At 34.5% G+C, this 15,064-nt stretch overlaps 1 protein-coding gene across 1 annotated transcript; it reads right to left on the bottom strand.

The window, feature by feature from the left end:
- Nucleotides 1-10,676: 10,676 nt before the first annotated feature.
- On the bottom strand, nt 10,677-14,763 carry LOC128244500 (uncharacterized). The gene is made up of 4 exons (XM_052962501.1): nt 14,653-14,763; nt 13,429-13,857; nt 12,706-12,887; nt 10,677-10,745 (listed from the first exon to the last, which is right to left on the bottom strand). The coding sequence occupies exons 1-4, from the start codon at nt 14,732-14,734 to the stop codon at nt 10,677-10,679; spliced, it is 762 nt and encodes a 253-aa protein (XP_052818461.1). The 5' UTR covers nt 14,735-14,763.
- Nucleotides 14,764-15,064: the final 301 nt, after the last annotated feature.

The raw sequence follows: 15,064 nt of genomic DNA, 5'->3' as shown, positions 1-15,064 counted from the left end.
TTGGTTTCAACTTCTGGGCTTGTCATTGTAGTTTTTATTGCTTCATTGTATGAGCAGGTTTTGGTTGTACATATTTTTTACTGATATTGATTTTGTTGTTAATATAAATTGTGAGTCAATTACAGATAACGATAATTTTGACATACAATCATGCCATAATATACGACCCAAGTCCTGCGTAATTGAAGGGTTTTTCATTCCATTCGATAAGTAGGTATTATTTTGCTACTATTTACAATCTTCATGATATCATTGTAGGCATGGTCTTAAACCTTAGCCTAGACATGTTTTAATTGAATGATTGACTACTTGGATTGTCCCTTTAGTTTTCATTGTACTATGAGATGGTAAACATGACGCAATTCATTCCTCACGCTCCTTTCTGACATTAAATTTGATGAATCATGTGCTTTGAGGTTTTAAAATTGTCTTTCGGTGATTAATACCGCTGCTCGACTTTGCATTTCTTCTTTGTTTTGGACAGTCTAATATAATCCTGCGCTATTGTGATTATGGATTATCAAATTATGAGGGTTCCGGACGTCGATAATGGACGGAGGCTTTATCCTTAGATGCAGAATATTATGGAATTCGCGGTCGAGCAACAACAGCCCTTGTATATGCAATCGTAATTATCGCTTGACATAACCTCTTTTTATAATTAAGGAACTGAATGTTTTAGAAAAGAAATATTGATCGAATGCGAGAACAAATAACTTGTATAACATTACTTTGTACTTTTCGACGGTCCTAGTCCTAATTATCTCCTAAGATGTTTCCGTTAATAATGAAAGTTAAGTTCAAAGAGTTTAACATTGTTATTTATAATGGAGGGAAAAGATTGCTAGCATTAAGATAATGTTATTTATTTTTTTATATATTTTAGAGCACACATTTAATGAAGTTCTCGTTTATATTGAATTTTAGTGAAAAGAGTTTAGCAGTGCCATTGATAATGACTAGAGCTGGACAAGATAGCGAGCGGTAAGATAATGTAATTTATTTTTTACGTCTTTTGAAGCACACATTTAATGCAGATATCACTGTAAGAACATATTTACGATCCAAATCGTTGCCGGCCGGGCTCTTAATCAATTCAAGGAGACGGATATCTTGTGGGAAGAATGTGCTAATACTTGTACATTTAAAAGGGGTTATGGTTCTTTCATTTCAATGCGACTTCTGTCTTAGGATTTTAGGAAATGGTAGACACATTGCATTGCCAATTCATACTAGCTCTTTCTTGTGACTATGATCATTCGTTCTCATATTGTAACGTTTCCTAATGGAAACATCTTAAAAACGACAACTTATATAAGTTAAGAGTTTTGAAACAAGAGGTTGCCCAAGTACAACAAGGGGCTAAAAGAAACATTTAACGACAATGTGTGTTGAAACGAGATTTTAATATTACAAATGATTCGTGCCTTTAATCAGTGTCATCATTTAATGTTCATTTTATGATTAAAACCTAGGGTATGTTCAAGGCCATGGTATCGCCAACCATGTTCTTTAAACAAACACCGTCAACTGCATCTATAGGTATGTAAAAATGTTCACTCATATTGCACAATGTCGAATCTGCATACTTTACAAACTTAATCTTAAACTCGGTTCAAGCCTGTTGTGGAAAATATACATTTTGTTCTCCTCTGGTACAATTAAAGACTTGAACAGATTGCCAGATATCAAAACAATCTCAGACATTTTCCAATTAAAAATGATGTAGAACCCTTTTCTGGATATCTGAAAAGAATGTTGTGTCATTGAATATAGTTCCTATTTATAATGAAATATAGCAAAAATATGTTGTCAACTTTAATTACTTATTTTTTCACTGCATGTATTTGTTACTATTAGTTATGTCTGCCTTGTATTGATGTTTTTTGGTAATGTATTTCAATTTAAGATTGAGTATACGTAAGGAGGACATCATTGGAAATAAGGTCGTTCAAAAGTCATCCGAAGTTCATAATATTTGCTCTAAACTTGAATAAAGTAACGAAATATAGTTTCTTATTAAATGTCCCTTAATGTGTTGAATGCTCATATTTATTTAAATCAAACTGGAATATCATGACTGCATGTATTTTAAAATTAAACAACTCGATACAAGTTTGGGAAACTGAGAGGATAATATATGATCAATTACATCGAAGTTATATCCTGCTGGTAACCCTTCAATGTCGTCATAACAACAATCTGACTCATAATCATAAGCAGAAAGACCACCTACACAATTACCCGGTGTTCCAGCCAGTGAACGCCGAGTCCGTGACTGATGGTAGGTATGTAGAATGTATGCAATTATTATAGCGTCATAAACAAGCGACATTAATCAATACTCTTATCAGGAAGGGTTTGACATGTGCATTATTGATCTCATCATAAAATGAAATGAAATGCATTCGCAGTAATGGTTCCAGACAAATTAAATGCATGCCGCTAATGCCTCTTTATCAATGCTAGTGGATGTCCTTCACAGGCATGTCGGCAGTAGAGATCACGTTTGCTTGTCGATGTATTAATAAGATTGCTGGGAAGCACAAACTGGGGACCTCTGTTCTATTGCTCTTTAATATATACATGAATAATGTTGTTGAATATAGGTCAATGAGAGGCACATTTAAGTGGTGATGTATATATGTATAGTTCGAAATCATTTTAGTGGAGGAACAGGTATGAAATGAGCATACAAATGGCTGCCTTAACTTAATGTTGACATGTATTTGCTATTCAATCGAGCACTCCTATGGCGGTTAGGATTTTGCAACACCTTGTTCCAACCTGCCAATTTAGAGTAGAATAAGGCCAAACGACTTACATCAGTAAGTAGGGTTCAATGCGTTGTACACATTGATATCAATTGTATGAAGGCTTGTTTTTTTCATCTGTTTACTAGTACTTGTGAAAAGATTTAACCTTTCAATATATATATATATATATATATATATATATATATATATATATATATATATATATATATATATATATATATATATATATATATATATATATATATATATATATATGGCCTTATTTCAATGAAACTAGATGACCGTTTTTTTATGAACACACACGACATTATATTTCAAAACGTTTATTCATTGGTTTGTACCATAAACATTTTTCTTTTCTCGACAAAATATTGAATGATGTTCTAGTAGAGGCTCGACACTCGACGCTTTTAGGTGCTTTAACACCATCGGCCGCAGGCCGTCGAGCGTCGAGTGTCGAACCTCTACTAGATTGTCCTCTCAAGCTAGCGGGAAATTGACTCGATGGTTTTTCCCGGCAATTTTCAGATTAGCAACAGAGGACAATGTGATGAAACACCGAATGGCAGGTGTAAGGGAACGGACGGTGGGCCTTTTTATATTTAAAAAAAAACGTTTTGTATCTTACCGTTTCATCAATGAGCCATAAAAGCTCACAATTGCAATAGCAATTAAGTGACGCACCGGAACGAGATCTACTTTTTTATGGCAGATTTGTTTTGTGTACTTCGGTTCTAGTATAAAAGGAGTTGTTTTTCGTGATGTCATCATTCACGTGTTGGACGTTGAGATGGAAACATCCAAAATTCACGACGGATATACCGGAGAAGAGAACAATCTCGACGCAGACAAGCTTAGAAGTGACCACAGTTGCTTCCCGAGACCGATCAAGAGAGCCATAGAGAGATTATTACTAGTAATAATCGAAAGTCCTACGAGGAATTTGTTAAGACTAAATAAGCAGCCAAAAGGAAGGATTTCATCAAGCGAGTTGGTGTTAAAGAGTAGCAGAGACTACTTGAAAGAGAAGTGCCAATGACCAGGTTGTACGAACCCAGCTATAAAACAGAATGCCTAAACGTCAAGGTGAAATATATGGCAGACCTCACAGACGACGAGGAAAACGAGCTAGATATCACAGAGGAGATAAACGACTTCGACACTACCGCAAAGCCGACCTCGTCAAAAGACATTAGAGGTTCGGTGTTGATGCAATGAAAGTGATACCTTTGAACTTTAGCAGGATGGCATACAGTCACCAAGTTCTAAACAAAGACAGTTCTGACACTAAAGCTCTGGTTATTCATCTATTTTTGGTCAGAAGCAGTCAAATTAAAGAGTGGCCTATGATGATGGGATATGCTCTAGATGGATATGAAAGATACCAGTTTTTGGACATGACTGCCAAAATGAGCAACTTCAACAGGAAAAGTACCATCTCATACGCATTCTGTCCTACTAGAAGCACAATATCAGTAAACAACAACGATGTGGAAAGAATTGACCTGAACTATATCTGGGACTACAACAATCAGTTCAGTGCAGCAGATCAAACATACCCTACAGGAGATCTTGTCAAACTCTACAAGACAAAGACTATCAGGACCAAAAGCTTCAAACCAGCTTTCGTATACAGATACAAAATCAATCCACACGCTCCTGACAGATCTTGGATTGATGTTCATGGAACAGATGCAACTCACACCAACATCTACGACCTTCTCAGTCATTTCCTAAAGGTTATTGCAAATCATCTTGAAGTAGTCAGAAAAATAGTTGCACAGCCAAAAGAAAGATTTTCTCCTCAGATAACTGGAACTACGCAGACGACTTTACTAAGACAAATATCATCATCGAAGCCGAAATCCATTTCACACCTGAAGAATATGTGAAACAAGGAGATTCTGCAATGTGTTCAGGAATACATGAAGTCAAGACTCACATGGAATGGATGGAAACCCTGGACCTCATGGTCCTAGCCAAGATGCCCACTTGTGTACCTCTTAATTAACTTTATGAATATGCATGTTGTTGTTTATGAATAAATAAAATAAAAAAAAATCCGACAAGAAAATCACGAAAAATGTCACTTAATTGCTATTGCAATTGTGAGCTTTTATGGCTCATTGATGAAACGGTAAGATACAAAACGTTTTTTTTTAAAATATGCCGTATGTCTGTTTCGTGGTCTACGTTCTGTGATTGTCGTTTAATGTCTGATAGGGCATAGTCATGTGCCTTTAAATAAATTATTTGTCCAACTGTTGGCTATTTGGCATGTTCTTGTAGTTTTTAGTGTATTATTGATATTTGTTAATAAGATGCAAGCAATATTAGAGTGTGAATTGCTTGTTTATATGAAGCAAAGTAATTTTACTCATCACACCCACCAGCAACTCTGGATCAAGTTTCAAACTGCAAGACGTGGTGACAACGATATTAACGAACATGTTGCGTGCTAGGTACTTCTGAACATAGATCAATCATACCATTTGGATCAGGTATTGACTAGATTATACAAAACAAGCATCTTATACATTTCCCCATGTGGTCCTTAGGGACAATGTATTTTAAATACAACCATTGACAGTATGTCCTTTCTTTCTTGTACAAAACGGGCAATATATGTTGTACAATTCTAGATTCGATTTCGTGAATTTCTTCTGGACGTCGGTGAAAAAAGATCATACTACGCACTTGGATCCACTGAGTTAACATGAAAACATCTAAAAGTTTAACCACTAGCATTTGAACATTATCGTAATATTTACGGGTTTTTTTCAAACAAATGCTTTCATTGATGGTATAATTAACCATTTCACCAAGGAGGTTGTGGGTTTGATCCCTTTCAGGGGTCTTTCTCAGGTAAACTGGTTTTTATCATGGAAACAAACTCTTTATTGACTTTATGAGATTGAGTCTCACTCGAGCTAAATTAAATGAAAACGAACCAAGTTAACTAAACATGTTGTTAAAATGCTTTTGTATAACCTTTATTGTATGCCCTTTTTCGTGAAGACAGTTTACAAAAAATAATTATCATTATTTAAAAGGTTAATAACCTTGTCTATTTTAACTTTATTAACAAATTACGCAGTATATTTCAAACACATCCAGTACCGCTTCAGTCACTCTGAATTCGTTTTCATTTGTATCAAATACTAGTGATTATGGTAGGCCTTTGGTTACCTGTTTTAATACGAAACATATAAACAGTTTAAGATCTGACAATCAAACGAATAAGACATATGCCACATTTCATTTTTAGCTCGTTGTCGTGATTTTAACTGAATGATAATCAGAACCCTGGTAATGAATTTGAATAGATCAAAGCGAACAGTATATAGAAAGCGTATGTGTCTATCGTGGGCGATGACCGAGTGATTATTGTATGCAGCACTCCGCACCAGTTAAAGTCCTGAACATTCCACCGTTCAACCGTGTAAAACAACAACGATCTAATTTTATTGTAAATATTTCTTTATTAGTGGTCAAGTGTTTTTGTTTCTCGAGCAAGAGCTAAGCAGACTGTCAGACTAAATACAAAAGCAGACTGCCTCAAACTCGTTCCCCAGACCCAAAGGTTTAAAACCAAAGTGTTACCACCTAGCCACAGGCAGATTGATGATCAAGCTCCAAATAAATGTTTTATACTTCCAAATTGACCTTAAATTGCCGTTTTAACCATTCTGAAAGCATTGCTTAATTCTCCCAAAATACTCAAATGTAATCATGTGATACTTTCAACCTTACATAGCAATACTAAAACGATTTTACTGAATATCGCCTCAAAAGGGGTTTGTTGTTCAATATTTTCGGTGATTAAAATGTATTTAGGCTAAGTCCTTTTTGACAGTAGTTGTAAACAAGGTAATGTTTGACCAAAATGCTTAACCTTAAAAAATGTCATTAAAGTCATATAGTGGTAAGTATCTCGTTGGCAGACGTTTTACATTTTCATTTTCTTTCAGTTGGAAGAGAGGATCTGTTAAACCAAAACAAGAACCCCCTTATTAAGATCCAGTGGATATGTGTTTGCTCTAAAATGTTTATTTTGTAAAAGCTCGTAACAGGCACAATGCTGCTCTCAACAGTTCGACATGAATTTAAAAAAACCCACATTTCCGACCGGCCGATTAAAGTTAAAAGACCAGTGTTCAATATATAAACAATTATGTATTGATCGAATGCGTTCGGTATAAAACAATAAAAATTACAGGGACTCTGTAGCTGTTAACAAGAACAATAACTTATTTTCCTGACACAACATAATACAACGAAAAAATTAGGTGCACAGATTATATATGGCATTTCTCTGAATTTCCAGTTTATTAATACTTTTATCGCGTACTTGAATATTTGTTATATCTTGAATATAAAAGTTGAGTTCAGAAGACGAGTTTCTGTCAACAATATAGTGTGTTCATAATCAAATAAACTTAAATCATGTTCAACTTGAAAACCTTATTTCGTTAGAACAGTTCATTATAAACTTTTTTCTTGGCCCTAAATCGAATTCTTTCGCTTTTTAATTGTGTTCCATATAGGGAAATGTTGCCTGTGCAAATGAATACAAAAACGTACTTTGAAATTTAAAAAGCAAAAAAAACATCTCTGGTGCTCCTAATTCATCTTGATGGGAAGAAGTCGTGAGGGCGCGGTTCAAGCTCAGTTTCGTTTCTGATTAGAATTGTCAGATATTTTGTCATCAATAATTATCCAATGTGTATTGGTTACGATTGCACTAGGGATGATAAAAATAACGAAGACTTTTGCTGTATTACTTATGCATTTAATTATTTCATGAACAAAACTACATAAATGTAACCGAAACATATACGGAATGATAATACACATATGAAGAGCTACTCCCTTTCAATGAGACACAAACACAGCGTTTTCTGCAATGCCACTATCGGCCAGCCGCGATGCGATAACTGGTATGATCGTCACAGTATACGAGAAAAAGGGCGAAATCAAAAGCCAAGCTCAAAACCATCAACAAAGCAGTCTCGTTTATACGAAATAATAGAAATACTGAAAAGTTAGAATGACTTAGAGTGTCTGTTGTTTTGTGTGTTTACATAATTGCAAGTCGCGCTTATTTCATTAATAATTCAATATTAGAGGTGGCATGTTCGTAGAACGTTATGCAATTTATGCTTGTATACGGACTCTATATTTTCATTATTGTTAATTACTAAGCAGTTTCCTTTATACGTTTACCTTCGAATAATAGAAAGAAAGAAAGAAAGTTTATTCAAAGAAATATATCACACAATACATACCTGAAAAAGGCCAACATGACCCGTGATCAAATCAATGTAATACAATCACTAATATATATACATGTATGAAGGAACAGATTGATTAACTATATTTATAGGTTCACAGATTTAACAACTTTATTCATACAATTTAATATAATTGCCTTTACCGATTATGAGTTATGACTTAACTGTATATCTATCAATCGTATGGCTTATGCACAACACTACAATAATATCGTGAATTTTGATTAGCAATACACGTTACTACTATACTCATTATGTACAGATAACTTCAGTAATGTTTTGCTAGTTTGGACTAAGGTTTTAACATAAAGATAATCTATGGAATACAAAAATCAGGCTTGTACGTACAAATATGCATGGTTGGCATCGAAACTATCCGGTTAATGTGTGTCAACTAATTTCGAATAATTTATTAATATGTTGTATTTCATATATACACTGTACTTCTAGCATAAAGAGTACCGTTATTCAAATACAATGTAACCGTACACTAAGTCGTGTTTACACTCACACTTAATTTTCTTATTTCAAAAGCATGATATATGTATGCTGATAAGTTTCTTACAGTATTAACGTTTTCGGACTGCAAAAGTTGTACAGTCTTATGCATACTAGGCCTAAGTCTTTAATATCGTTTTATATATTTATCTCTAATAGTATTATAAAGATTACATTCCATCAAAAAAAGGTATTCATCTTCAAGTACCTGGCATAAATTGCAGATCCTATCTTCTCTTGGTACATTTGACCATCGTCCAGTTTCTATAAGCAAACGATGAGAACTAAGTCTTAACCGTGACATAGCAATTCTATATTTTCCTACATTAACAATGTTCAAGTATGCTTGGTATTCAAATCTACCGAAAGACCTATAAAACGTTGCTCTAGATGAATCATTATCCGACTATTAAGATTTTGAATAAAATTATCTTTGACTCTTTGCTTAAACAAGCTGATAAATAGATTTATGTCACCAACACCTTGTGTTAACCATACCTCATTGAACCCAAAATTACACAGCATGTCTCTTACACTAGCGGCCCAGTTCTTTTTTCTTGGTCTAATATCAATGTCTCTTAACATCATTTTATACACATTGTTCTAATTTTCTATCCGAGCACTCTATCACTTTAAGCCAGTATTTAAGAATAGATACATAACGAAGATGAACAAAGTCTAAGCGTCCCAACTCGTTATATACAAAATCGTTCTGCGTTGATGTCTTGACTTTCAATATTGATTTGCAAAATAAAGTATGTACGAGTTCTACGCACAATGCATCTGTAAATCCCCAAACCTCACTTCCATAAAATAAGATAGGCTTAACCAGCTTATCAAAAAGATCTAAAATATGTTCTACGGAAATATAAGTGAAATGAAATAAGTATCTCTTCAACTTAAAAATGGCTTTTTGAGCTTGGCCAGCTAATGTCTTGCATGTATTTTGAAACGAACCACCAGGCGTGAAAACAATACCCAGATAACAATATTTGTTAACAATCTCAATATTTCCACCCTCATAACGGAAGTTCAAATCATTAGGCAGTCTACCGCCTTTCCTAAACACAACTATCTTTGTTTTATCTCTATTAACAACTAATTTCCAACGTTTACAATATTGCTCCAGAATATCTAAATTTGATTGCATATCTGCTGGTGTAGTTGAAAAAATAACAATATCGTCTGCATACATCAACAGGAATATTTTTAGTGTGTTTACATCAATGCCATTCGCACCTTTTGTCATAAGCTCTTCCTCTAAGTCGTTTAAATGCATTGCAAATAAACATGGACTCAAACTTTCACCTTGCCTGACACCGAGTAAACATTCAAAGGCATCACCTGTTTTACCTAGTAATTTAACACGTGAGCTAACAGTATTATACATTGACTTTATAATATTAAATAATTTACCTCTTATACCTAGTCTATATATTTTTTGCCAAATATTTGGCCTAACAATATAGTCGAATGCCTTGGAATAATCCACAAATAAACAATATAGCTTGTCATTATTATTTAAGCAATGATTTATTAATGCGTTTAGAACAAAAACATTGTCAACAGTGCCCATCTTTGCTCTAAAACCGGCTTGAGCTTCGACGTACACATACTAATTCTCAGCCCATCTTGTATATATATAGCGCTGAAAACTGTACCTTTATTGTCGCATGACTAGGAGCTTTAGCGGCAATGATGTGCGTTTTCAATTGGCGGACTGTTGATTTTGTTTCCGGATCGTCGAGTCAGAGTCATTGATTTCGTTCATTGCGGTTTAACCAAATGGTAAAAAGCGCTCTATATATAGTCGTCTTCTTTCCTTGCTCAGGCATTTAAGCACTAAATAACACAACCAAAGACGGTAAGTTCTATAACATCTAATTTACCATTGTTATGTATATTTGTTTGTTTTTTGAGGGTCTTGTCTGTTTGTTTTTATTCAACGTTAAAAACACCAATTATAACCATTTTTTAACTAAATACCATAACTTATTTAAATCCTCCATCAATATGCATAACACTTTTTTAATCCACTCTACTCTCAATGATTGATGTTATGATCTTCAGGCCATATTTTTTCTTTCTTCACAACCTGTGTTTTCTTCTAAGCTTTTTTGGCTATTGAAGAAACCCTTATGCCATTTTTAGACATGGAGCCGTACGCGTAACGCATCTGTAGTCATTACTTAGCTTAAGTAGATTCTTTATAAATTTTCAAAGTAAAATTAAAAGAAACGTGTTTAACATTATTTATTTTCACTATTGTCAAACATTTAAATTAGGAAAGTGATTTATGTTGGAAAAGGACTAAATTAAAAGTGCTTGATTTTAACGGCCCAGTGCCTTGTTGACGTTTTTCGGCGTCACTTAATCATGACACATGTCTGTGTTGGTGTTTGGTCAAGATATTGATAAAACTTGATAACGGTCCGTTCTTCAATTCGATTAGACGGCCGTTTAGTCATGTAAAAAAAAAAGATTTTTAATTTATAATTCTGATCAATAAGGTGCAGTGTCATTTTATAAACACGTGCGCCGCCTGCGTTTAACTGTGGTTATATAAACGAATGGTGCGCTAACATTATCGAGTAAATGTATCATAAGGTAACATGAGCTCCGATTTTATATGGTGTGTCTCTTTCGAAAATCTAACAACTAACACAGACGTTAAAGCAAAAGGACTATATCATTTTGGATCGTCCCTCGTAATTGGTCGGTTTTGTATACTTAAATATCAAAATAGTCGCGAAACAACTATTGATTATGTGGTTCTCTTGAGTTGGGACTAATTTGGCCTTGATAACTGACCGCTCTGTAGATGTTTCCAAAGCAATGTTGGTAATATACCTCATTCGATTTTGAATGTTTATTAGGTCAAATAACCTTGGTACCAACTTGATTATGAAACCATAATTATTAACTCATTTTAAACTAACTACCGGAAACGCTAAATTTCCAAAAATACAGATATTCTTTTTTTTTCTTTTTTAGGCGCTATCTTTAAAAATCGCAGATTACTATGACGTTGAAAGACTTTGATGATGAAGATTTATATATCATTACTATTTTTTATCGATAACATCGATGTTTTTGCTATACAGTCGAACCCCGTTGACTCGAACTCCTAAAGACTTCAAAAACACTTCGAGCCTCTGAAAATTCGAGCCAAGCGGGAATGCTCACCCTCAATATATTGAACTCGGTCCTTTAAATTCAGTTCGAGCCAAAGAGGTATTCGAGCAATGCGAGTTTGAACCAACGAGATTCGACTGTATACTGTATCATATGTTATGCTTAACACTGAACAGGATAGCACTGACTTGATGCTTTTTATATCTGCTGGAAATTGGATAAAAACGTGTTCGGTACAATCCGTTTATGCAGTGCTTTTATCAATTATAATAAAATATTAACCTGGGATAAACAAAATCCAACTATTTACTTTAACATTAAATAGTGTCATGATTTTTATATGTGACTATGTTGTCAATGAATCTATGAGAATAGGTAATTTGCATTCCAAATGTATTCTTCCTGTTTCCCTGTGGAAATTATTATTCTTTCTCGTTCCTAATGGCAAAAATGTAATCGATTAGCCAATGTGTACGTGATTTGTTTTAAACAAAACGACCGGGTGGCAATCATAACTTTTTTTAGTCGGCTTATTATACTCGCATTATACAATTTAAACGCACAATCTTATGCTTTACACTGACTGAGCTATTTATCATTGACAAAACCTATGACATAAACTCATTTATTCAGAGCATGCATCACACAGTTTTCTTTTCATTTTCAGTCATTCGTAATTAGTTGTCAGCGTTGAAATTGTCGCGAGTAAGAGAACGTCGAATTTCAATTTCAGATAGTTCATAAGCCAACGACGTTCTCTTTCTGGTGAAACAACCACAACACTTACGGTCACAAGAACACGTGCATGATGACGTATTTGCACTAATTCGAAGCGTCACCACGTATACGAGTGTCTTCAAAGCTACGAAGTATGTTGACCAAAACACAAGGCGAGCACCGCTATTTACTCCTTCACCAGTTGACAGAACAACCGCAAAATTGAACAGATAGAGAGCACAAGATATCATTGCAATGGTACATGTTATATTTGTGTCACATACGTCTTGATCCGAAGAATGTTTATTGGAGAACAAAGACAGTCCAAACCCGCGACAATAGATTATACACAGTCCTGTCAGTGCGAGACCGTAGGGCAAAATGAGTATGAAGATGGTAAGGAATCCGTTCCATACACTAGAATATTGGTTTGGAGTACTCATATCGGCAGCACATATTCCCAAATCTGAAATAAATACAATTGATAGGTGAGTTTAAATTAACGCTTTCGGTGTCGACGTGATAAATGTGGAAAGGATCACCATTGAATAGTACTTGCATGTCCTCGTTATAAGGAATTAATAAAGGGGCGATACTGATACAAAGTTATATGACCATTTCCAAAAAGAGCTATAGCTCTGGTACAAATGACGTAAGATGAACGGAAGTATATATTGCTATATTAAGGTCACCTTTATTTTTTAATAACTATTATTTAAAAAAACCATATGTAAATAATATTAAAAAGATATTTATAGTGGCTACATTTTCTGATGTCACTTGATATCTATCTTTTGTCCGACATAGATGTAAAAAAATGAACTACTTCCATAGCTTTCCGTTAAGTCTTTAAAAGCAGTTAATATTCGCTTTGTCAGCCATGTATTTAAATCAAAACAATAACAGGAGATTGTTGCAGTATTATAAAATTGGAATGTTATGCTTATTTTTTCACCTGACTTTACTAGTGTCATGAAATTGATAAAAGTATTAAGAACTGGTCTAACCTTGTATTGGCAAATATGTTTGTCGGTATAATTCATAACTGTCATTCGTTACATTTGCTGTAACCGCAGTTGCGCTAATGTTCAAAGACCTCGCCATGTCGTTAATGAAACTAAACTTTGTTACATTGTTAAAAATAAGTCTGTCTCTGTAGTGGTCGACAAAATGCTGGAAGGTATCACTGTTCTTGGACCTAATATAGAAGCTGATGCCGTGCGGTAGCCACGACGCCTTGCTGACAATGACGTCATAAGTGTCGTGCAGATGCTTTCCAATAATGGTTAGGATGTTTGTGTCAGCAGATGAGTATGATGAGCGTTGCAGGTGACTGAACAGCTGGTGGAGATTCTCAAGCTTCACGCGTTGGTGTTCCGGATGGCTCGCATGCAGGGGCAGCGATAAGTTGGTGGATACAATCACATTCAAGTACCCTGTAAATTGTTGTTATTTATTGAAGGCTGTTTGAGAAAACTCAATATTAAATCTTCTTCAAGTGTATTCTAGATAAGAATAATTAAATGGGCATGGATTAAAGCACAAATGAATAAAAATGAACCATTTAAAGAAACCACAACCAGTAGATATTTACATTTTTTTTTTAAATTAGTAAACCTTTAAACAATATAACAATTGTGTGATATAGGAACATTTAATACGTATACCAATACAGCGTGTCTTTAATGGCCTTCCATAGAAATCAAGTTGCATCAGAACATACCTTTTAATGTCTTGTGGCTTTTTTAGGAATTTCTTGCAAAGAAGTATAACCATCACATACTTATTTTTCATAAACAATACTAACATCAAAATAAACTACCAAGTGGAGGTTTAAACACATACGTCTTATATATGACAATGGTTTACATTGGTTCAACACCAACCTTAACCCTCTGACCTACGCTTCAATACATTTTCCTAGTTCCGTTGCTTTAAGAAATGCTCTCATGTAAGCCCTATGCTACTAGAAGTGTCTTTGGTTCTGTAATATCTTTACCAAAGGGGGACTACCTTGCAACATTGAGGAGCTGGATATCTAGACTTCAAAAGTATGTTTAAGGAAAGGAAAATACATGCCATAAACATCAATAGAGTATATGCAGTGAACGTTTTAAAAAACAAAAACCAGTGATATAAGTTATTGAATGCCACTCGTAGAAATGTAAAAATACAACGATTAGTCTTGCTAATACATACAAGGCCGTAAGTCTGAAATTCTATAGCAGTACCTCTGAGATACGTGTACTCTCCAAATCCGTAGAAAGGACCGCTGACGATCATCATGATGAGGAGATAGATGCCGGTCACCATTATTCTGGTATTCCGACCGGAAAACGTCAAATCTGCGTCTGACGGCAAAAGATGCGTAAAATATCTGCAATAATGAGAGGTTTTCTTTACAACACATTCACAAGACATATTCCGCATTACTCTTCAAATAAAAGGTTAACAATTTATCCATGTTAAAATGGTACACGATTTCAAACTCATTAGAAGTATTGCTTCAAAAACAAATTACTAGAGGCAAATTCTATGCATGCCGCGATTGCCTTTTTAATGATTGAGCGTGTTCACCAATCACATGAATGACACATCAGTTGATGCTGGACGTTTTTATAGTTACGGGCAGCTATAAAACGG

The sequence above is a fragment of the Mya arenaria genome, chromosome 8, assembly GCF_026914265.1.
Source record: "Mya arenaria isolate MELC-2E11 chromosome 8, ASM2691426v1".
Lineage (NCBI taxonomy): Eukaryota > Metazoa > Mollusca > Bivalvia > Myida > Myidae > Mya > Mya arenaria.
The sequence above is the reverse complement of the archived record's forward strand: the minus strand, read 5'-3'. Positions and strand labels throughout refer to the sequence as shown.

Coding starts and splice junctions, on each gene's coding strand:
- LOC128244500 (XM_052962501.1), bottom strand. CDS start 14,734: ATGGTGACCGGCATCTATCTCCTCATCATGATGATCGTCAGCGGTCCT. Junction 13,858..14,652: donor AGAGTACACGTATCTCAGAG/GTACTGCTATAG, acceptor AACAATTTACAG/GGTACTTGAATGTGATTGTA. Junction 10,746..12,705: donor AACATTCTTCGGATCAAGAC/GTATGTGACACA, acceptor TAATGACTACAG/ATGCGTTACGCGTACGGCTC.